This window comes from Pleurodeles waltl, chromosome 10 (assembly GCF_031143425.1).
Source record: "Pleurodeles waltl isolate 20211129_DDA chromosome 10, aPleWal1.hap1.20221129, whole genome shotgun sequence".
NCBI lineage: Eukaryota > Metazoa > Chordata > Amphibia > Caudata > Salamandridae > Pleurodeles > Pleurodeles waltl.
Window position 1 is genome coordinate 13090035 of NC_090449.1, and position 24736 is coordinate 13114770.

The 24736-nt window shown below is 46.9% G+C and overlaps 1 protein-coding gene across 13 annotated transcripts in view; it reads left to right on the forward strand.

The window, feature by feature from the left end:
- Positions 1–24736, forward strand: part of ATP2B3 (ATPase plasma membrane Ca2+ transporting 3) — a 536302-nt gene that overhangs the window by 391011 nt on the left and 120555 nt on the right. For 3 of the 13 annotated variants that reach the window (XM_069209393.1, XM_069209394.1, XM_069209388.1), the window contains one exon: positions 1179–1250. The exons of 6 other annotated variants lie outside the window; for them this stretch is intronic. In XM_069209393.1, the coding sequence (XP_069065494.1) occupies positions 1179–1250 (72 nt within the window). Of the gene's footprint in view, positions 1–1178; positions 1251–5804; positions 5847–24736 lie in introns of all 13 variants that reach the window. 4 more of the 13 variants (XM_069209396.1, XM_069209389.1, XM_069209392.1 and 1 more) reach the window with 2 other exon arrangements.

The window sequence follows — 24736 nt, forward strand, 5'->3', positions numbered from 1 at the left end:
GCCACCCCCAGCTTCATTTTCTGATGCTAGGAGAGCACATTGTGAGAATTTCCAAACATAGGTGGTCGCAACTGTTTGCGTTGGGAAAGGTGCAGCTCTTTAGAAAATCTAGTGGAGCAGCAGCAAAACCAAATCGAGAGCAGCACCCTCTGGCACACCATGTGGTTCCATTTGTGTGGATTTTTCAGTGTGGAAGAAGCTTCCGGGGCTAAAAAATCAATACGGGCAGCACGACATGGTGATTTACGCCCGCTTGCAGAACTGTGTGGAATCCTGGAGTGTTTTAATGTACCGCCACAGAATTCTGCGGAGTGAAACTCTGTGAATTCCGCCCACCCCTAGCTCTGGTATGTCTATCTGAGGGCTGCGATATATGTATCTAAGACTCTGATGTAGCTATCCAAAGACTCTGATGCATCTATCTAAGGACTCTGATATATCTATCTAAGAACTCCGGTATATCTAACTGAGGGCTGTGATACATCTATCCAAGGACTCTAATATATCTATCCAAGGGCTCTGATATATCTATCGGAGGGCTCTGATATATCTATTGGAAAGCTCTGATATAGCTGTGGGAGGGCTGTGATATATCTATCCAAGGATCTGAGGCATCTGAAAAATAGCTCCTTGAGGATGCTGATGTACCTGTTCGGGCTGTGATGTATCTAGCTGACGGCTCTGACAAATCTGCCCGGGTGCTCTGAGATATTGAGTTATCTCCAGTGTGTGCATTGCCTCAGACCCGTTGGGATTCCCAGTAGCCATGTTGATGGCCTCTAAGTCAGCACTGAAGCTTTCTCAAGAAGGTGTCTATCTCGGTGGCGTTTGGGAGTAAGAGAGCAGTGACATTTTGGAAGCTAGCTGTGTAGGGGCAAGGATTGCAGCAACTCCGCAAACTCCTCCCCCTCGGTCATGTACTCTGTATTTTTGCCTATTCATGTTTTCGTGTTGATGCACACTGAATGACCATCCCACAATTTATTTTAATCATTGTTATTTTTTCTTTTTCTCTTCTACCCTTTTCTCCACTCGCCCATACTTTCATTTCCCCTCTCTGCTTCTTGTCCTTGGGTGCTTTGACCCCAACCAAATCTACTTCCCTCCTCTTCGTCCTCCCTTCTCCACTAATAATCCATGGCGCCCTCTTCTCTCCTTCTCACACCATCCTTTCCTAGCTGCCAAAGCTGCCGGCACGGCCCACACCATCACTGCTGCTAACGCATTCATAAACTCCAGCTTCACCTACGGTATGTGTGTCTCTGGGGGTCCTGGACCCGCCTGACCTCAGTCTGTGCTCGAGGATCTGGGAGCACAAGAAACCTCTCTTCAATGTGTCCTTTTCCTAGACAGGTTCTCCTAAAACTCAAGTACATGGTGTGATGCTTCCGGAAACTCCATCACAAGTCTGCCAAACTGTAAGGAAACTTCCTCAGCGGCCTGCCTCCCTATTGGATCACCAGGAGATGTATCAACATGCCGCTGCTTCTGATAGGTCACTGGGGATGGCAGGAGAGACAGCGATAGGCCAAGAAAGACTACAACACTGACCTACTAGAGGTGACGGCAGCCTACTTCAGATCTCCCGAGTTTCTGATAGGCCAGCCGCCTTACCTACTGGCCAATTAAACAACAGGGCCCTGAGAAACAGTATAAGTTGGATGAAAATCTTACTCTCACCCTGGGAGTGTTTTCTCTACAAATTTCACTTCCTACAACACGCTGTGTAAATAGGACAGTTCTATCATTTTCTTACATAAATGAATTTCTCGAAATTGTGTTGAGAAGCAAAATACAGAATAATAATTTTTCTTTTTATGGGCCTGCTTTAGGGAAAATTGTAAACATTTTTTGAAGAAAAAGTTTTGAGCAAACCTCTAATAGGCTGTAACTTTAGTAAAAAAAAACAATATCAACTGGCGGAAATATATATGCATAAATGTTTACTGGTAGAGGGCTGGCATTCCTATCCTAAAATTGAAAATTAAAACGCAAATATTTACTCAGAAAAATGCTAGAAAAATGAAGATAATCAACTGTAGGGATCAAAAACTATGAAGAACATAAAAACCTCCCCTAGTACTAAATAATGTTCAATGTCATCCTCTAGGAAATGCAAAAAAGGTAAAAAATGAAGAAGTCTGCGTCCAGCGGTTGGTTGGGACCTAGACGACTACTCCGGCTGCATGCGAGCGGCTGCATTGCTGTATGCGAGCTGGTGGTTGCTTCCACTGAAATGGCTTTAACATCAAATTCAGAAGGTTTTCTGGAATAAGTCAATCTTTAGCAGGCCTGGGCTCCATGAGGTCAGATAAACTGAAAGATACCCTCTAATGTCCCACCAAAAATTCTGAGCTGTGAAAATATCTAAGGTGCATCCGAAGCATCAAATGTCCTGCCTTCTTGTGGGGGGGGGGGCTTGGCTAGTATCCCCTAGAACTCATAAGTGGTTTTTGAACAAATTTCAATATTTTTCTGCAAGTTATTGAAGTAAATTCCTTAGATCTTTAGGACTAACTCCTTAGCCCTCAGTCCACATTTTCAAATTGCAGAGAGGTCCCCAAAATTCAGACATCTGCAGTTCTAACAGGTCACTTGTAATTCTCCCAGGCAATAGCTTCCTTCGTCTCAGAATCTTCTAGATCCTCCAGCCACAGAAGAGAAGTCCCATGAATTAATAAGTGAGTTTACTCATTCATAGTTTTGATATCACACTGCTTAGTTCCATGAGGACACTTTACATGTAAATTTCAGGTTGTGATACCAACATTTTAGCAAAGAGAATTCAAGATGTAGAACCGACATTTGTCATGGAGGGGCATATTTAAGAGACCCTAGTGCCACCGTATTTAAAGTGTGGCATTAAGCCACTTTTTGTGGCTTAACGCCACCTTGTAAACACAGCCCCTTCAGCCGCAGCACTGTGCGTGGAAAGGACCTGCAATGGGTGTGGCTGTGGGTGTGCCACAGCAGCACCCATTGCATTTTCATGCTGCTCCAAATTTACAGGTGTTCGTAAACCTGAGGCAGTGCCAAAATCTAATGCCACCCCAGGGTTGGCATTAGCATGGCGCAACGAGGAGAAGTGCTTTCATTTCTCCTCCTTTTTTGCTCTTTCTGTGTGTGCTGCATTAAGCAGCGCACATAGAAAGAGTAAATCACCATTGAAGATTGTTTTTGTGTAGGAAGATGTCCCTTCCTACACAAAAACAATCTCCCCCGCAACGCAGCCATCTTTGCACCATGGCGCCTGGGTGGCTGCGTTGGCGCTCGGGTGCAAATTTAGTGCCGGCGCAGGGGGAAACACAGGTAAATAATACGGTGCATCTCTCTGTTGTGAAAATGACGGAGCGAGGCACTGCCAATTTTGGTGCAGCGTGGCACTCCGGCATTTTCTCTTAAATATGGACAAAAGGGTCTTACATAGTTATTAGAACTGGAGATTCCTGTGTGACATGGAGGACTCTAAAAGGTGGCAAGCCAATAGGCTGTGTACATCCAGAGCTCAGGCGCATATTGTATTGTACAAAAAATGTTGAGATGTAAAAATAAACAGGTGTTAAAGAACTGGCTTTGTGGAGACGCAGACATGTAGATTTGGGAACGTACATAGAGCTTTATTAGGACAACTCCAGAGAACAGCTACTCCTCGCCAGCTCTCTGTTACAAGTATCAGTGATGGCCTCCCTAGACTCAAACCTCTTGAATGGAGTGCACGAGCATCGTGTCCTGCTTAGGCTGGACAGGGTCAGAGAGAGAAGGCAGGGCAGACATCATCCATAGACAAGGCCTGATTCAGATCTCGGCGGAGGGGAATACTATGTCACAAACATGACGGATACCCCGTCCACCACGATGCGATCCCGTTATATCCTATGGAGATCATAATACGGCGGATGAGATATCCATCACACTTGTGACGAAGTATTCCACCCACCAAGATCTACGTCAGGCCCATAACCATGTTGTCATATGGGAAAGCTCCAGGATCAGGAGGGCAGATTAAGCCCTCTGTGATAAAAGAAAAGCGAGATGGAACAGGGCCGAGATTAAGTTGTGTGTTTGAGGCAAACCATCAGTTTGATATTAAAGGTCCCCAAGCAGGGTACACGTCTTTTGTGTTATTATGGATCAAGAAGAGTGTTTCCAAGGGTCAATCAATCAGTAATTTGTGATAAGATCTAGACAATCCTCCCAAAATTCCCCGGCTTCCACTTCCTAATTTTGCAGCAAACTGATGCACTTTGTTGCACGTTTTGAGACAATGAGGTAATTTCAAGATTTTATGCACAAAACTTCCAAATTGTTGACTCCCTTTCTCAGCTGTGCACACCTTTCCCCTGCCTCACATCTGGACATTCCAAATCATTACCTTGAGCTTCTAAGGAAGACACTTTCCTGGAGCTAGTGATGACTGAGGCCTCCTGCAGGGCCTGGCTGCTCTGGTCCATTTGCACCCCTTTATCCATCACAGAGGTCCCCAGTTGGCAGGTTCCGGGGATTTGCTTCAATCCTGGGCATTGTGTGTGTGTCAGGTCCTTTAGAATGACAGATGAGTAACAGGAACATCAAATGTTGTAATCAGGCTTTGAGACTAACTGTATTTTCAGACTAGGCTCCGTATAATGCATACTAATCAAATACCAAACCACCACTAACTTTGGATTCTCCAATAGCATATTACTCGACATGAAGCAGCTCAAGGCCTCATTTGGGGTAGTCAGCACTATGTAAATGTAGTTACAATTACCATTACTATATATGTTGCAAATTTAGGTTTGCTAGCTTGCTCCAATCAAACATTACCGCTTTATTTTCACATTATATTTCATATAGAAAGAGAGAGGTCCTGCAGCAGTGATTACAAGGAAAAAATACAATAAAAAGTCACACGTAGATCTTAGATGTAAATGGGACAAATGTATCTTTCACTTCTGCAGCCAGTATCCATACTGTTTTTGCCATGCAGGAGACCTGCACACAGACAGAAGCTTTTCCAAAGTGACAGTTATGGCAATTTGAAAAAAGAAATGCTCATCCTTTTAAACAGAGCGTATGTCACTGAACCTCAACTTCAGGCTGCAACCACTGCTGTGGACAAAATAAGAGATGTGCATTTCACAAAAAATGGGAGGAGCATAGAAAAAAAGATGGAGGTCCATTCAGGTACTGTGTGGGACAACTAGGAAAACTGGCACAAAATTTCAAGATTGGGTTAGCAAAAAAATACTTAGGTAAGCTCCCGGCAAAAACAAATGTGCGTTATAGATGTGAAGCCTCAAAGAGAAAGAAACATTGTGATGATATTTAGACTGAAGTAGAAACACATAACTCAGAACACAGCCTTAAATACAAATAAATAAATTACCAAAGTGTCAGGAGTGTCTGTCCTTCTCCACAGACAGTAAATGTACAAACGAGAAATCAGAAGAATTTTTTTTAATCTGACATTTCTGAGACACCAGCGTAGGAGTCATATGTCAGAGTGACCCAGATGACATGCAGTGCGAGTATACGCCTGAGTCTAAGACCGGCCCACGGCTTTCATAGCCATTGACTCAGCAGAGACCACCTCATTTCCATATATACCAGCCAACCTAAGCTACTGTGCCCATGTAGTAGTGCTGTGACCGCCAAGTCTGCTTGCATCTCTCCCTGCTGCCTTCCCGCCTCCTCTTGTTTCTCTGTGTCCACCCCTTGGAGGCATGGCCGCCCTCACCCCTCACATCTGTGCATGTGTTTTGTCGTTCTCTCGTTCTGTCTGTTGTTCATGTCTTGTGTTTGTGCTCCCTCTTTCATTGTAGGAAAGCAGCAGGAAGGGGCAGTGGAGAATAATCAGATCAAAGGTAATGTGCCAAGAAGCCAGCCCGTGTGGCGGGGTGGGGTTCGGCTGCATTCAAAGCTGTGTCTGGGAATCCAGATGCAGGACACCAGGTTCATCAGCTTGAGTGCCACAGCAAGCACACAACAGGAAGTCACCTTTGCAATTCTTGTTTGATCTCTACTTCCTGTGGAATGTCGCCATTTTAAATCATTTGCCAACCGGAAGTGGGAGAAAGATTCAAAATGCCCGCCATTTGCATGTTGAAAAGGTTGACACCTGGGTCTAATGGATGTTATTGTCAGAGTATACAATACATTTCTGTTTTTGTTGTCTGAAGGTTTTGAGAGAGATTTCTGCTCGCTTTCCTTGGGTTTCATTTGCCACAGTATTGTAATGAGGTGGGTGGGTCGTGCAGTCCTTCAGCCGATCCACTTGCTCCTCCAACATCACAATCCAGGTTCAGTCCTGCAGAGCCCACAGGCAGTCTGCAGAGACACAGTACGTCCACCAGGTGGCGCCCTGGCAACACAGAATCCACATGCACACCGCCATTGACCTTTGAAGTTCATGCCTGACCCCTGCCTGGCATGGAAGACAATAAACAAAACATTAAAAAAATAAAGGCATGTCTGTATGTCTGGATGAAGACAGTATTAAGTCAATCAATCAATCAGGATTTATAAAGCGCGGCTAATCACCCGTAAGGGTCTCAAGTCAGAAAGTAGCACCCCTCACCAACCTCTGAAAAAGAACTACATTACATTTTGGCCAGAAGACCTCTAATCCCAGAGTAATAGCTCTTATGCCACTAGATTCATAAGTTTTTACTCTCCCCCTTCCAGGGATGACATAGATGGCATTCCAGGTGAGAAAACCGATAAATCTGATTTGAGGATGCTGCACAATTTCAAAATGGACCAGCAGGGACCAATAATGTAGGAAGAGTGACATGTTTTTTAACCAAGACTTGAAATCCTTACTGCCTGTTCCTTACCGATCTTTGAGGATCCACACACTTCACTTCTCACACACTTCCCCTGACTGACCCCACAAACACTCCGTCCCCCCACATTCCATCATATCAATCCCCACATCACTCAGCCGCCTCCCCCATTACACTCAGCCAACCATCAGCTCCACTTGCACCTTCTCAGCCATCCGCATTGAATCCATAGGAGAGACCACTACCACCCCCATCAAACCCCCGAACCAAGCCCAAGAGGAAGACCAAGTTATGTGGTCCAAAACTGTGAAGTTCTGCACTGCCTTCCACAGTCAATTACCCCTCCTCAGTGGACCTCAGCTCTTACCTCCTTTCACCAACAATACTCACCCAGACTGAATGACGAATATGCAAACTGGATATCAGCATTTGTTCAACACTACACAACAGAATGCCCTCAAACATTTGCTGGATCACGTCAACTCTAAATGATCCCAACTAGACGACTCAGTGTCCTACTTAATCCATATGTTCACTGCTCTCTTAAAATCTGGATTCCCACCAAGTGTTCATACCTGAGCCCAAGACCTAGGAGCAATCGTCAGCTTCATCCAGAAAGACTCCAAAGACGTCTCTCACAGGTGGACCTCTGTAACCTGCAGCAGACAATGACACAAACCTGCCCCCCCACTGCAGCGCCCCCAAGCCCTACCTGCGTGGTTATCCTTTATAAGAACATGATATCAACTATCTTGTCATATAGAGCAGTGGTTCCCAACCTTTTGACCTCTGTGTACCTCCACTTTGTCACTACTAAAAACCCAGAGACCTCAACTGAATCATTGCTGGAAGTTGGGGACCCCGGCCAAAACATTGTGTATGATTTGAACAGCAAAACAATACACAAAAAATACAGAAACCAGCATTCATCAAACACACATAAATGATAACACAGTTTATTTAATTTGCAAATACAATTAAACAAAAAAAAGTAAAATTTTAATAGGAAGGTTGGAGCTTTTCAAAATTCAATTGAAGCGACACATCATCCATAGTGTTTTATGTTTGAAGCACCTGCACTGCTCACACGACTCCATCTGGGGAGACTTATTTCATTTTTAGCCTCCAATTTCAAATTCCTTGACATTGACAGTACGTTTTAACATTTTCAATTGTACATTTAGCCACTTCATTTCTATGCACTTTATCAATCTGTTAATAGTAGTTAATTTTCTAAGCAATCACGGACCCGCTAAGGAGGCTTTGCGGGTCCCCAGGGGTCTGCAGACCACGGGATGGGAACCAGTGATATAGAACCAAACATCAGCCTTCCTCAGTGCAGATAGTAGCTAACAGGAGCATTATTTCTATTCTGTACAAACCCCTGGACACTCCTTACACCGAAACAATCACTTGAGCTCTGCAGCATTGCGGCAGATGAGCAGAGAGGCGCAAGCTGAAATCTGCTGACACCGTTTCCCACTAACGTCTTGATCTACAGGTCCTTACAGAGGCCTGATTCAACAATATTTCTAAAACTCTAATGGAGTTTGTGCTCCCTCCCAATTACCCCATCACTAGATACAATAGTGAAGGGAGGATAGGGGAAGGTGGCGCAGTAATCGACAGGAACTACTCACATTGCACGGAGATACCCAATAGCTCCTTTCTATGGCTGACCCTTGACCAATAACCCACAATTGCCCCCTGTAGGAGGCTGGCCTGGCTTGTAGTGAGTACCAAGGGGTACTTGCACCTTGCACCAGGCCCAGTTATCCCTTATTAGTGTATAGGGTGTCTAGCAGCTTAGGCTGATAGATAATGGTAGCTTAGCAGAGCAGCTTAGGCTGAACTAGGAGACGTGTGAAGCTACTACAGTACCACTTAGTGTCATATGCACAATATCATAAGAAAACACAATACACAAATATACTAAAAATAAAGGTACTTTATTTTTATGACAATATGCCAAAAGTATCTCAGTGAGTACCCTCAGTATGAGGATAGCAAATATACACAAGATATATGTACACAATACCAAAATATGCAGTAATAGCAATAGAAAACAGTGCAAACAATGTATAGTCACAATAGAATGCAATGGAAGCACATAGGGATAGGGGCAACACAAACCATATACTCTAGAAGTGGAATGCGAACCACAAATGGACCCCAAACCTATGTGAGCTCGTAGAGGGTCGCTGGGACTGTAAGAAAACAGTGAGGGTTAGAAAAATAGCCCACCCCAAGACCCTGAAAAGTGGGGGCAAAGTGCACCTAAGTTCCCCAGAGAGCACAGAAGTCGTGATAGGGGAATTCTGCAAGAAAGACCAACACCAGCAATGCAACAACGATGGATTTCCAGACGAGAGTACCTGTGGAACAAGGGGACCAAGTCCAAGTGTCACGATCAAGTCGGGAGTGGGAAGATGCCCAGGAAATGCCAGCTGTGGGCGCAATGAAGCTGCCACTGGATGGTAGAAGCTGTGGATTCTGCAAGAACAAAGAGGGCTAGAAACTTCCCCTTTGGAGGATGGATGTCCCACGTCGTGAATAAGCTTGCAGAGGTATTTTCGTGCAGAAAGACCGCAAGCAAGCCTTGCTAGCTGCAAGGGTTGCGGTTAGGGTTTATAGATGCTGCTGTGGCCCAGGAGGGACCAGGATGTCGCCAATTGCGTGAGGAGACAGAGGGGGTGCCAGCAAGACAAAGAGCCCACTCAGAAGCCAGCAGCACCTGCAGAAGTGCCGGAACAGGCACTACAAAGTGGAGTGAACCGGAGCTCACCCAAAGTCACAAAGGAAGGTCCCACGATGCCGGAGGACAACTCAGGAGGTCGTGCACTGCAGGTTAGAGTGTTGGGGACCCAGGCTTGGCTGTGCACAAAGGAAACCCTGGAAGAGTGCACAGGAGTCGGAGCAGCTGCAAATCACGCAGTACCCAGCAATGCAGTCTAGCGTGGGGAGGCAAGGACTTACCTCCACCAAACTTGGACTGAAGAGTCACTGGACTGTGGGAGTCACTTGGACAGAGTTGCTGAGTTCAAGGGACCTCGCTCGTCGTGCTGAGAGGAGACCCAGAGGACCGGTGATGCAGTTCTTTGGTGCCTGCGGTTGCAGGGGGAAGATTCAGTCGACCCACGGGAGATTTCTTCATAGCTTCTAGTGACGAGAGGAGGCAGACTACCCCCACAGCATGCACCACCAGGAAAACAGTCGAGAAGGCGGCAGGATCAGCGTTACAAGGTCGCAGTAGTCGTCTTTGCTACTTTATTGCAGTTTTGCAGGCTTCCAGCGCGGTCAGCAGTCAATTCCTTAGCAGAAGGTGAAGAGAGAGATGCAGAGGAACTCTGATGAGCTCTTGCATTCATTATCTAAAGAATTCCCCAAAGCAGAGACCCTAAATAGCCAGAAAAGGAGGTTTGGCTACTTAGGAGAGAGGATAGGCTAGCAACACCTGGAGGAGCCTATCAGAAGGAGTCTCTGACGTCACCTGCTGGCCCTGGCCACTCAGAGCAGTCCAGTGTGCCAGCAGCACCTCTGTTTCCAAAATGGCAGAGGTCTGGAGCACACTGGAGGAGCTCTGGGCACCTCCCAGGGGAGGTGCAGGTCAGGGGAGTGGTCACTCCCCTTTCCTTTGTCCAGTTTCGCTCCAGAGCAGGGCTGGGGGATCCCTGAACCGGTGTAGACTGGCTTATGCAGAAATGGGCACCATCTGTGCCCATGAAAGCATTTCCACGGGCTGGGGGAGGCTACTCCTCCCCAGCCCTAACACCTTTTTCCAAAGGGAGAGGGTGTAACACCCTCTCTCTGAGGAAGTCCTTTGTTCTGCCTTCCTGGGCCAACCCTGACTGGACCCCAGGAGGGCAGAAACCTGTCTAAGGGGTTGGCAGCAGCTGCAGTGAAACCCCAGGAAAGCCAGTTTGGCAGTACCCGGGTATGTGCTAGAGACCCGGGGAATCATGGGATTGTCTCCCCAATACCAGGATGGCATTGGGGGGGCAATTCCATGATCTTAGACATGTTACATGGCCATGTTCGGAGTTACCATGGTGAAGCTACACATAGGTAGTGACCTATGTGTAGTGCACGCGTGTAATGGTGTCCCAGCACTGACAAAGTCCGGGGAATTTGCCCTGAACAATGTGGGGGGCACCTTGGCTAGTGCCAGGGTGCCCAAACACTAAGGGGGTAATTCTGACTTTGGCGGGTGGCGGAGGCCGCCCGCCAAAGTCCCGCCGGCAGAATACTGCTGCGCGGTCAAAAGACCGCCACGGTTATTCTGGGTTTCCCGCTGGGCTGGCGGGCGACCGCCAGAAGGCCGCCCGCCAGCCCAGCGGGAAACACCCTTCCATGAGGATGCCGGCTCCGAATGGAGCCGGCGGAGTGGAAGGGGTGCGACGGGTGCAGTAGCACCCGCCGCGATTTTCAGTGTCTGCATGGCACGACACCCCATACCGCCATCCTCTGCCTGGCGGCCAAAACCGCCAGGAACAGGATGGCGGTATGGGGGTCGGAATCCCCATGGCGGCGCAGCAAGCTGCGCCGCCATGGAGGATTCCCCAGGGCAGCGGAGAACCGGCGGTACACCGCCGGTTTTCCGTTTCTGACGCGGCTGTACCGCCGCGGTCAGAATGCCCAAGGGAGCACCGCCAGCCTGTTGGCGGTGCTCCCGCGGTCGTTGGCCCTGGCGGATTTTACCGCCAGGGTCAGAATGACCCCCTAAGTAACTTAGCACCCAACCTTTACCAGGTAAAGGTTAGACATATAGGTGACTTATAAGTTACTTAAGTGCAGTGGTAAATGGCTGTGAAATAACGTGGACGTTATTTCACTCAGGCTGCAGTGGCAGGCTTGTGTAAGAATTGTCAGAGCTCCCTATGGGTGGCAAAAGAAATGCTGCAGCCCATAGGGATCTCCTGGAACCCCAATACCCTGGGTACCTCAGTACCATATACTAGGGAATTATAAGGGTGTTCCAGTATGCCAATGTAAATTGGTAAAATTGGTCACTAGCCTGTTAGTGACAATTTGGAAAGAAATGAGAGAGCATAACCACTGAGGTTCTGATTAGCAGATCCTCAGTGAGACAGTTAGTCATAACACAGGTAACACATACAGGGCACACTTATGAGCACTGGGGTCCTGGCTGGCAGGGTCCCAGTGACACATACAACTAAAACAACATATATACAGTGAAATATGGGGGTAACATGCCAGGCAAGATGGTACTTTCCTACACAACCCCCCCCCCCAAATGAAGGACAATAAGACTAGCCATGACCTGATGAGTCTTCATTGTCTAAGTGGAAATATCTGGAGAGTCCATCTGCATTGGAGTGGGTACTCCCAGGTCTATGTTCCACTGTATAGTCCATTCCCTGTAGGGATATGGACCACCTCAACAATTTAGGATTTTTACCTTTCATTTGTTTTAGCCAAAGTAGAGGTTTGTGGTCTGTCTGAACAATGAAGTGAGTGCCAAACAGGTATGGCCTCAACTTCTTCAGTGCCCAGACCACAGCAAAGGCCTCCCTCTCTATGGCAGACCAATGCTTTTCTCTAGGGGTCAACCTCCTGCTGATAAAAGCAACAGGTTGATCCTGGCCCTCAGAATTAAGTTGTGATAAGACTGCCCCTACCCCTAATTCAGATGCATCAGTTTGGACAATGAATTTCTTGGAGTAACAGGGGCTTTTCAGGACAGGTGCAGAGCACATGGCCTGCTTCAACTCCTCAAAAGCTTTCTGACAGCTAGCTGTCCACAATACCTTTTTAGGCATTTTCTTAGATGTGAGGTCATTAAGAGGGGCTGCTATGGAGCCATAGTTCTTTATGAACCTCCTGTAATACCCAGTGAGGCCTAAGAAGGCTCTCACCTGGGTTTGAGTTGTAGGGGGAACCCAATCTATAATAGTTTGGATTTTTCCCTGAAGTGGTGCAATCTGTTCTCCACCTACCAGGTGTCCCAGATAAACCACTTTGCCCTGCCCTATCTGGCACTTTGAAGCCTTGATAGTGAGGCCTGCCTTTTGCAGGGCCTCCAAAACTTTCCACAGGTGGACCAGGTGATCATCCCAGGTGGAGCTAAAGACAGCTATATCATCTAGATATGCTGCACTAAAAGCCTCCAACCCTTGGAGGACTGTATTCACCAACCTTTGAAAAGTGGCAGGTGCATTTTTCAACCAAAAAGGCATTACTGTGAATTGGTAGTGCCCTCCAATGGTTGAAAATGCAGTTTTTGCTTTTGCATCCTCTGATAACTTGATCTGCCAATACCCTGCAGTCAAATCAAAGGTGCTTAGATACTTGGCAGATGCCAGTGTATCTATTAGCTCATCTGCCCTGGGTATAGGGTGAGCATCAGTTTTAGTTACCTGGTTGAGACCTCTATAATCTACACAAAACCGCATTTCCTTCTTTCCATCTTTGGAATGAGGTTTTGGTACAAGTACCACAGGAGAGGCCCATGGACTTTCAGAGTGCTCAACCACTCCCAGTTCAAGCATTTTCTGAACCTCTTGTTTTATGCAGTCTCTGACATGGTCAGGCTGCCTATAGATCTTACTTTTGACAGGCAAGCTGTCTCCAGTATCTATAGTGTGCTCACACCAAGTAGTGGTGCCTGGCACAGTAGAAAAGAGTTCAGAAAACTGACCCAGGAGATTTATGCAGTGGTCTTTCTGCTCAGCAGTAAGACAATCTGCCAAAACTACACCTTCTACTAGAGCTTCTTGTTCTGTGGAAGAGAAGAGATCAGGGAGAGGGTCACTCTCTTCTTCCTGTCCTTCATCTGTTGCCATGAGCAGGGTGAGATCAGCCCTGTCATAGTAGGGTTTCAGGCGATTGCCATGGAGCACCCTAAGGGGACTCCTGGCAGTGCCTAAGTCAACCAGGTAGGTGACTTCTCCCTTTTTCTCAACAATAATGTGGGGGCCACTCCATTTGTCTTGGAGTGCTCTTGGGGCCACAGGCTCCAAGACCCACACTTTCTGCACTGGTTGGTACTGAATCAGAACAGCCTTCTGGTCATGCCATTGCTTTTGGAGCTCTTGGCTGGCCTGAAGGTTTTTACTGGCCTTTTTCATATACTCAGCCATTCTGGATCTTAGGCCAAGTACATAGTCCACTATGTCTTGCTTAGGAGCTTTTAAAGGTTGTTCCCACCCTCCTTAACAAGTGTTAGAGGACCTCTTACAGGGTGTCCAAATAGGAGTTCAAAGGGGCTGAATCCCACTCCTTTTTGGGGTACCTCCCTGTAAGCAAAAAGGAGGCAAGGTAACAGGACATCCCATCTCCTGCGGAGTTTTTCAGGGAGTCCCATTATCATTCCTTTGAGAGTTTTATTAAACCTCTCAACCAGTCCATTTGTTTGTGGATGATAGGGTGTGGTGAACTTGTAGGTCACACCACATTCCTTCCACATGGTCTTTAAATAAGCAGACATGAAATTGCTTCCCCTGTCTGATACCACCTCTTTTGGGAAGCCCACCCTGGAAAAGATTCCCAGGAGGGCCTTTGCCACTGCAGGAGCTGTAGTGGTCCTTAGAGGAATTGCTTCAGGATATCTGGTGGCATGGTCCACTACCACCAAGATAAACCTATTGCCTGAAGCAGTAGGAGGGTCAAGGGGGCCAACTATGTCAACCCCTACCCCTTCAAAGGGAACCCCAACCACAGGCAGTGGAATAAGGGGAGCCTTTGGAGTGCCACCTGTTTTGCCACTGGTTTGACAGGTTTCACAGGACTTACAAAATTCCTTTGTGTCCTCTGACATTCTAGGCCAATGAAACAAGGGGACCAGCCTGTCCCAAGTTTTCATTTGCCCTAAATGTCCAGCTAAGGGAATGTCGTGGGCTAGAGTTAGGAGGAACTCTCTGTATTGCTGAGGAATCACCAATCTCCTGGCAGCTCCAGGTTTTGGATCCCTTGCTTCAGTGTACAAGAGGTTGTCCTCCCAGTAAACTCTGTGAGAGTCACTGACATCCCCATTTGTTTGTTTGACAGCTTGCTGTCTTAGACCCTCTAGTGTGGGACAGGTCTGCTGTGCCACACTCAGCTCCTCCCTGGCAGGCCCCCCTCCACCCAAAAGCTCAGCAGTGTCTGCTTCCAGTTCTTCTGGTGTAGGTTCTGCACAGGGTGGAAATTCCTCTTCCTCAGAAGTAGAATCCACTGTAGAGGGAGGAATGGTAGGTAGTGTTTTACCTTTACTAACCCTAGCTTTAGGGAGCACTTGGTCCATTCTTCCAGGATCCAAGTCACCCTGCCCTTTTTGCTTTTTGGCCTGAGCCCTTGTCAAAGCAAAAATATGCCCATGAATGCCCAGCATTGCTGCATGAGCCTCCAGCTCCACATCTGACCAAGCTGATGTCTCCAAATCGTTCCCTAGTAGACAGTCTACAGGTAAATCTGAGGCAATCACAACTTTCTTTGGACCAGTTAACCCCCCCCCCCCAGTTGAGATTTACAACAGCCATGGGGTGGCTAAGTGTGTTGTTATGAGCATCAGTCACTTGGTACTGGTGACCAAGTAGGTGTTGTTCAGGGTGGACCAGTTTCTCTATTACCATTGTAACACTGGCACCTGTGTCCCTGTAGGCCTGAACCTCAACACCATTTATTAGGGGCAGTTGCTTGTACTTATCCATGTTAAGGGGACAAGCAACCAAGGTGGCCAAATCAATGGCACCTTCAGAGACTAGTACAGCCTCTGTGGTCTCCCTAACAAGACCAACCCCAACTAAATTACCAAAAGTGAGCCCAGCTACTCCCTTGGATTGGCTATTAGTAGGTTTGCTCCCACCACCACTGCTATTACTAGGGGCACTAGGTGTAGCAGTAGGGGTTGTGGTAGTGGGAGGCTTGGTGCTTTTCTTTGGACAACTGGGATCTGTTGTCCAATGGCCTTTTATTTTACATAAATAGCACCATGGTTTCTTTTCTTTGTTCTGATTTGAAGAGGATTTGGGCCCACCACCCCCACCAGAGTGTTTTTGGGGGCCTGATGAAGACTCATTTTTAGATTTGTCCCCACCCTTGTCAGAAGACTTACCATCCTTCTTCTTGCCATCCTTGTCACCCCCTGTATGAACTTTTCTGTTCACCCTTGTTCTGACCCATTTGTCTGCCTTCTTTCCCAATTCTTGGGGAGAGGTCAGATCAGAGTCTACCAGGCACTGGTGCAACAAATCAGACACACAATTATTAAGTATATGCTCTCTCAGGATTAAGTTATACAGGCTGTCATAGTCAGAAACTTTACTGCCATGTAACCACCCCTCCAAGGCCTTCAATGAATGGTCAACAAAGTCTACCCAGTCTTGTGAAGACTCCTTTTTGGTTTCTCTGAACTTGATCCTGTACTGTTCAGTGGTTAAGCCATAACCATCCAGGAGTGCATTCTTAAGAACTGTAAAATTATTGGCATCACTTTCCTTTACAGTAAGGAGCCTATCCCTACCCTTTCCACTGAAAGATAGCCATAGGATAGCAGCCCACTGCCTTTGAGGGACATCCTGTACAACACAGGCCCTCTCAAGTGCAGCAAACCACTTGTTAATGTCATCCCCCTCCTTGTAAGGGGGAATTATCTTGTGCAGATTCCTAGAATCATGCTCTTTTACAGGATGACTATGGGGAATACTGCTGCTGCCACCATGGGGTCCAAACCCCAACCTCTGTCTTTCTTTTTCTAAATCAAATGCTTGCCTATCTAAATCCAGCTGTTGCTTCTTGAGCTTCAGCCTGGATTCTTCCACTCTCAATCTATTGAGTTCCCTTTCTAACACTCTGTCTTCAGGGAGGGTGGGTTGGGCATGCCTTGACACAGAAGAATGGTGTGAATGAACAGAGGGAGATCTGTCCCTAACAGATGGCACTCTAACATTCTGGCCTACAGAAGTAACACTCCTACTGTGATGGGAACTCACATTAGTACCAGCCATGCTAGGTGGCTTGCTAGGGGGCAGGCTGGGAAGGTTCCCTCCTAACTCTCTTACTAGGGGATTCCCAGAATCAGAGTGTGAACCATCAGCTAATTTCTCTGCAGATGTGCCAACTAAGGTCTTATCCTGTTCAATGAGCATATTAACTAACAGTTCTCTTGAGGGATAATTCCCTACCCCTAAACCTCTTTCAATGCAGAGACTCCTTGCTCCTTTCCAGCTAAGGTGATCGTATGCAAGTTTAGTCAGATCAACAGTTTGACCTGTACCAGACATTATAGAAAAGGTTTAAGGGACAGAAAAAGAAAGAAAAAGTGTCAGAACTTTTAAAAAGAACAGAAAAAAAAACTTTTAATACTTTTAAAGAACTTTTTGAAAGTTTTAGAGGTACTTTTCAGCACTTAGCAAAGGAGTAAGAGAAGAAAAGCAAAACTTTTTGGTTAGGTGTACATACACTGAACTTGTTTTGTATATTTTTCTCTTATGAAAAGTACAATATGACAAAGTGTTAAGTAGTTGCAAGTACTTATCCCACCGCTGCACAACCAATGTAGGAGGCTGGCCTGGCTTGTAGTGAGTACCAAGGGGTACTTACACCTTGCACCAGGTCCAGGTATCCCTTATTAGTGTAGAGGGGTTACTAGCAGCTTAGGCTGATAGAAAATGGTAGCTTAGCAGAGCAGCTTAGGCTGAACTAGGAGACGAGTGAAGCTCCTACAGTACCACTAGTGTCATATGCACAATATCATAAGAAAACACAATACACAGATATACTAAAAATAAAGGTACTTTATTTTTATGACAATATGCCAAAAGTATCTCAGTGAGTACCCTCAGTATGAGGATAGCAAATATACACAAGATATATGTACACAATACCAAAACAGCAGTAATAGCAATAGAAAACAGTGCAAACTATGTATAGTCACAATAGAATGCAATGGGAGCACATAGGGATAGGGGCAACACAAACCATATACTCTAGAAGTGGAATGCGAAACACAAATGGACCCCAAACCTATGTGAGCTCGTAGAGGGTCGCTGGGACTGTAAGAAAACAGTGAGGGTTAGAAAAATAGCCCACCCCAAGGCCCTGAAAAGTGGGTGCAAAGTGCACCTAAGTTCCCCAGAGAGCACAGAAGTCGTGATAGGGGAATTCTGCAAGAAAGACCAACACCAGCAATGCAACAACAATGGATTTCCAGGCGAGAGTACCTGTGGAACAAGGGGACCAAGTCCAAGAGTCACGATCAAGTCGGGAGTGGGCAGATGTCCAGGAAATGCCAGCTGTGGGCGCAAAGAAGCTGCCACTGGATGGTAGAAGCTGTGGATTCTGCAAGAACGAAGAGGGCTAGAAACGTCCCCTTTGGAGGATGGATGCCCCACGTCGTGAAGAAGCTTGCAGAGGTGTTTTCGTGCAGAAAGACCGCAAACAAGCCTTGCTAGCTGCAAGGGTCGCGGTTAGGGTTTTTGGATGCTGCTGTGGCCCAGGAGGGACCAGGATGTCGCCAATTGCGTGAGGAGACAGTGGGGGCATCCAGCAAGACAAAGAGCCCAATCAGAAGCCAGCAGCACCTGCACAAGTGCCAGAACAGGCACTACAAAGTGGAGTGAACCGGAGCTCACCCGAAGTCACAAAGGAAGGTCCCACGACGCCGGAGGACAACCCAAGAGGTCGTGCACTGCAGGTTAGAGTGTCGGGGACCCAGGCTTGGCTGTGCACAAAGGAAATCCTGGAATCCTGGAAGAGTGCACAGGAGTCGGAGCAGCTGCAAATCATGCGGTACCCAGCAATGCAGTCTAGTGTGGGGAGGCAAGGACTTACCTCCACCAAACTTGGACTGAAGAGTCACTGGACTGTGGGAGTCACTTGGACAGAGTTGCTGAGTTCAAGGGACCTCGCTCGTTGTGCTGAGAGGAGACCCAGAGGACCGGTGATGCAGTTCTTTGGTGCCTGCGGTTGCAGGGGGACGATTCCGTCGACCCACGGGAGATTTCTTCGGAGCTTCTAGTGCAGAGAGGAGGCAGACTACCCCCACAGCATGCACCACCAGGAAAACAGTTGAGAAGGCGGCAGGATCAGCGTTACAAGGTCGCAGTAGTCGTCTTTGCTACTTTGTTGCAGTTTTGCAGGCTTCCAGCGTGGTCAGCAGTCGATTCCTTGGCAGAAGGTGAAGAGAGAGATGCAGAGGAACTCTGATGAGCTCTTGCATTCGTTATCTAAAGAATTCCCCAAAGCAGAGACCCTAAATAGCCAGAAAAGGAAGTTTGGCTACTTAGGAGAGAGGATAGGCTAGCAACACCTGGAGGAGCCTATCAGAAGGAGTCTCTGACGTCACCTGCTGGCCCTGGCCACTCAGAGCAGTCCAGTGTGCCAGCAGCACCTCTGTTTCCAAGATGGCAGAGGTCTGGAGCACACTGGAGGAGCTCTGGGCACCTCCCAGGGGAGGTGCAGGTCAGGGGAGTGGTCACTCCCCTTTCCTTTGTCCAGTTTCGCGCCAGAGCAGGGCTGGGGGATCCCTGAACCGGTGTAGACTGGCTTATGCAGAAATGGGCACCATCTGTGCCCATGAAAGCATTTCCAGGGGCTGGCGGAGGCTACTCCTCCCCAGCCCTAACACCTTTTTCCAAAGGGAGAGGGTGTAACACCCTCTCTCTGAGGAAGTCCTTTGTTCTGCCTTCCTGGGACAAGTCTGGCTGGACCCCAGGAGGGCAGAAACCTGTCTGAGGGGTTGGCAGCAGCAGCAGCTGCAGTGAAACCCCAGGAAAGCCAGTTTGGCAGTACCCGGGTCTGTGCTAGAGACCCGGGGAATGATGGGATTGTCTCCCCAATACCAGGATGGCATTGGGGGGGGCAATTGCATGATCTTAGACATGTTACATGGCCATGTTCGGAGTTACCATGGTGACGCTACACATAGGTAGTGACCTATGTGTAGTGCACACGTGTAATGGTGTCCCCGCACTCACAAAGTCCGGGGAATTTGCCCTGAACAATGTGGGGGCACCTTGGCTAGTGCCAGGGTGCCCACACACTAAGTAACTTAGCACCCAACCTTTACCAGGTAAAGGTTAGACATATAGGTGACTTATAAGTTACTTAAGTGCAGTGGTAAATGGCTGTGAAATAACGTGGACGTTATTTCACTCAGGCTGCAGTGGCAGGCCTGTGTAAGAATTGTCAGAGCTCCCTATGGGTGGCAAAAGAAATATTGCAGCCCATAGGGATCTCCTGGAACCCCAATACCCTGGGTACCTCAGTACCATATACTAGGGAATTATAAGGGTGTTCCAGTATGCCAATGTAAATTGGTAAAATTGGTCACTAGCCTGTTAGTGACAATTTGGAAAGAAATGAGAGAGCATAACCACTGAGGTTCTGATTAGCAGAGCCTCAGTGAGACAGTTAGTCATCATACAGGGAACACGTACAGGGCACACTTATGAGCACTGGGACCCTGGATGACAGGGTCCCAGTGACACATACAACTAAAACAACATATATACAGTGAAATATGGGGGTAACATGCCAGGCAAGATGGTACTTTCCTACACCCCCTCATACTAAATGCCATCTTTATCCCCTGGGTGTAATGCAGCTGTTCTTGTAGGATGGTTGGAGCTCATGATACACCAGCCAATTGAAAGTGAAGAGGTTATTTTCCTCTGAAACTTTAATTTTCACTGCGGATCTACAGATGATGCTGCAGTCAAACCCTTTTTTCGTCCCTTTCCAGAAATGTTCTAATCCAACACAGCCTTAGATCTTCCCACGCGAAAGGCTCTACACTAGACTTGATAATATCTAGGTGAGACCTGCTCTCAGGAGAGAACCCCGCACCTTTACACTGGTCGAGCCATTATCTTATCCATTTCCCCAACCATCTTCACATTCCATAACCAGGGGTCAACCCAAAATGGAGATATCTTGGTCTTGTGAAACTAGGGCCCATATTTATACTCGGTTTACGCTGAATTAGCATAATTTTTTCACGCTAATTCAGCGCAAACCTAAATCCATATTTAACTTTGGCGCTAGATACGTCTAGCACCAAAGTTATGGAATTTATGTCATTTTTCTGGACGTGAAAACCTACCTTGCGTCAATGAGATGCAAGGTAAGCGTTCCCGTGCAGAAAAAAACTATATGGCCTTTGCGCCATATTTATCCTCCCATGCTAAAATCTAGCATGAGGGGGTGGGGGCCTTAAATAATGGCGCTAAGCTTGCTTTTGGGTCAAGGCAGGCGTTACGGGACCTGTGGGCCTTTTTCCATGCTCAGAGACCATGGACAGAGCCCACAGGTGGCCTTCCCTGGCCCCAGAGACACCCCCCCCACACCAGAGGGACAACACAGGATGGGGGACCCATCCCAGGTAAGTCCCGGTAAGTATATTTTTTTCTTTTTCACCCACACGGGGACCCTGCATGGCACTGGCCCCAATGACCATGCCCAGGGGACATTCATCCCTTGGGCATGGCCATTGGGGTGGTGTGCATAGTTCCTGTCTTTACTAAGACAGGATCCATGTCCATGGGGGTTGTGCACCAGGAAATGGCATTACACTGCTTAGAGCAGTGGTTCCCAAACTTTTTCGATCCCCGGCTCCTTTGACCTATTGGCCGTGTTGGCCACGGCTCCCCATTATGTTACTTTTTTTTGGCGGGTGGGGGAACGTAATCCCAGCCTGTACCTGTACCTACACTTTTTACAGTTTGACTTCTTTATTCTCTCATTCAGGTTCCTGAAAACCATTTATTTTAAACTATTTCTTTTCTTTTGTCATAGGGATATTATTAATGGTACTCTGGCGCCCTCCGCTGGTCACAATAATTAATGCAGGGGGTTTTGTTTCCAAAACCACGGTGAAAAGCTACCGATTAAAAGCACCTCCGAGTGGTTTCCAGACTGTGTGCGGCGCCCCTGGCTAATTTTGACGGCGCACCAAGGAGCCGCGGCGCACAGTTTGGGAACCACTGGCTTAGAGGCATTTTTTTGCCTCTAAAGAGTGTAGCACCATTATTCGGCGCACAAACTCCGGTTTCCCTTACGCCTCCCCCACCGGATTAGTATCCTTTACGCAGTTTTGCGTGTAAAAGTATAAATATGGGCCTAAAACTATAGATGTGAAGAATGTTTACATCAGTGTGCAAAATTTATTCCCTCTGATCTGTCCTGAAAAAGACATCAACAACTCAACCTCCCGCTCTTTTGATTGTCTCTCAGATCTGCTCAATAGTCAAGCACAATTCAAGATCACAAAGTACAGACCAAACCTTTTGGCTTCCTGGTTCAATAAAAATGTGTAGGAGGAAAAGAAGTCTGTGAGATTGCTGGAAAATAAATGGAGACTATCTCTACCCACCACCATCCTCGCCTGCCTGTGGACTGCAAGATCACAACGCAAGAGGAACATGGTCAACGCAAGAGGAACTCACTTTAGATCCCTCATTTACGGACCCTCAAAGTGTCCCAAACAACTCTTTGAACAGGTCAGAGCTATTGAAAACCCCCCATTTCCATTACATTTTAAGATATAAAAAATAGGGAGAATTCTTAAAGTTTCCTAAAACTATTGACATCCTGATTTCCAACTCAAAAGGATCACCACTTGCAAATTCAAGAAGACATGGCAACCGTTCGAAAAAATATGAGAGGCTGAACTACTGAAAAAACATTACTATGAACAAATCCTCTATTCATTTTATGGATCTGATTCTCAATAACATATGCTTCCATACTGGACTAAGCAAGTGACTCTCTCCTTCAGCCAGGGAGTAATTCCAGAGAGCCTCAAGAGTGAACAGGTTGCCCCACTTCTCAAGTACTGTTCACAGATATGAGCAATAGCAACAATTTTTGTCCATGTACCCAACTCCCTATTGCTCGCAAAAGTTACTGTAACCTTGTGTAGCACTGACACAGACCCAATACATCAAAGACAATGGCCTTTTAAATGAATTCCAGTCAAAATTCAGTTGTGGCTGCAGCACTGAGACGGCACTGCTCTGGGACGTTGACGATCCGCTTATCATCTGGGATTCAGGCAACTCTCTCCTCTTGGTCCTACTCAACCTGCCGAGAGCCTTCAATGCAGTAAATCACTCTATGTGTCTTGACGCTGGGAAATTGAAAGCTATTGATGGAGTGGTCCTCAAACGGTTCAAGTCATACTTAATGGACAGATCAAATGGTTCAAGTCATACCTAATGGACAGAGCACAGAGGCCAAAAATGGATTCATGCGTCATGCGTTGTACCCCAACGGGTCCATCAGGGATTTATCCTAGCCAGCCCTGACTCTATTTATCTTTTACATCGCACCCCTTGGAGTCTTACTACAGAATTCAGAGATCTTTTATCATCAATATGTTGAGGATTCTGATCTGTATCTAAAGGTCTCCTTAACAAATGACATTTCCCACCTTGCAAACTCTCTATTAACTGTTCCAGATTGGAAGACTAGCCTTCATTTAAAATTGACTCGTAAAACAGAATTTTATCCTCATTTCCTTCTCCTCATCTCATCTACTGGTTCAGTCCTGGATGGATGGACTCAATCAACATCCTCAAACGTAAACCTATCATCTTTGATAGCACCAAATCCTTGGGAGTCATTCTTGACAAAAGACTCAGGCCCGGATTTAGAACTTGGCGGACGGGTTACTCCATCACAACGATGACGTGTATCCCATCCACCGAAATCTAAATTTAATTCTATCCTATGGAATCTAGATTTTTTCGGACGGAGTATCTGTTACGGTTGTGACAGAGTAACCTGTATGCCGAGTTTTAAATCAGGCTCTCAATCTGCACTCACAAGTCAGCATCATGGCCAACATTCACGCGGTTCATTGCGTCCGCTCTGGAGAACACGCTGATTCATTCTGAAGCAAGATATCAAAGTTCAGGCTTGATCACAGGTGCTATTAACAATCGACTACTGCAATCCATTGCTGACTGATCTTCCCAAAATACTTCTCGTTCCTCTGAAAGCAGTTGTATATTCGTCAATATGTTTTGTCTCTGAGGTCAAAAGGAATGACCACATCTCACGATACTGTAAACGCTCTGTTGGTTTCCCATTGGAGACACTGCTATGTACAAGACGGCCTGCACCACTCACAAGGCCCTCCACACCACGGTACCCGGCATGCAAGATAAAGAACTCTGGGGGGACTGGACCATCACAACATGCTGAATGTCTGCTTCTGGACACCCCAACCTTTGAAAATGAATAATTATGGCTGAATCCTTTTCAAGGAGTGCGACCAAGATCTGGAATTCCTTACCTCGGACTTACCCACCGGTACCTCAAGGCAATCTTTAAATCAGAACTTAAACCTCTTCTGTTCGGAAGACATTTTAAGTAATTTCTCTTGTACCTACAAACATGGTTGGTCTTAGATTCTACACATTCAGCAGGTCTACCACTCTACCTTGATATAGTAGAATACTTTCTTGAGCCTCGTACCTGTTTACAGCTTTTTAGTCAATAATTATGACTATTGTTGTTTATGCTTCTTTTGTAAAGGTCTAGTGAAGCGCTCTAACGCCTTTGGGTGATGTTTGTGCTATATTAAAACACATAAATAAATAAATAAATCTGTGATACCGCCTCCCTGAGAGGGGAGAATGTTAAATGTCACTCATCGTGGTGCGCGACTCGGCAAAAAGTGCTTCAACGCCTCGGCAGGGGTAGTAAGTGCTATATAAATACAATTTACAATTACAATTCATGAGTAAGACACCTTAAGCTGGGGGGAAGGGTTCACCGTTGCAGTCCAGAGCGGAAGAAGTAGGACTTTTTGTCTCTTAATCTTCACGCCGATGCCTGACGGAAGCTTTTGAGAAGGAGAGAGCGCAGGATATCTTGTCTTGTTCCCTGCTCTTATTTATAGAATTCTAAAGTCCCCCCTCTTGTGCCGAGCGAAGGAACAATCCAATAGCTCGTAAGGTTTGAGGTCCACACAAAAGCTCAGCCCCCCGAGGGCTCCTTTCAGCCAAACAAGCGCTGTTTTTCCC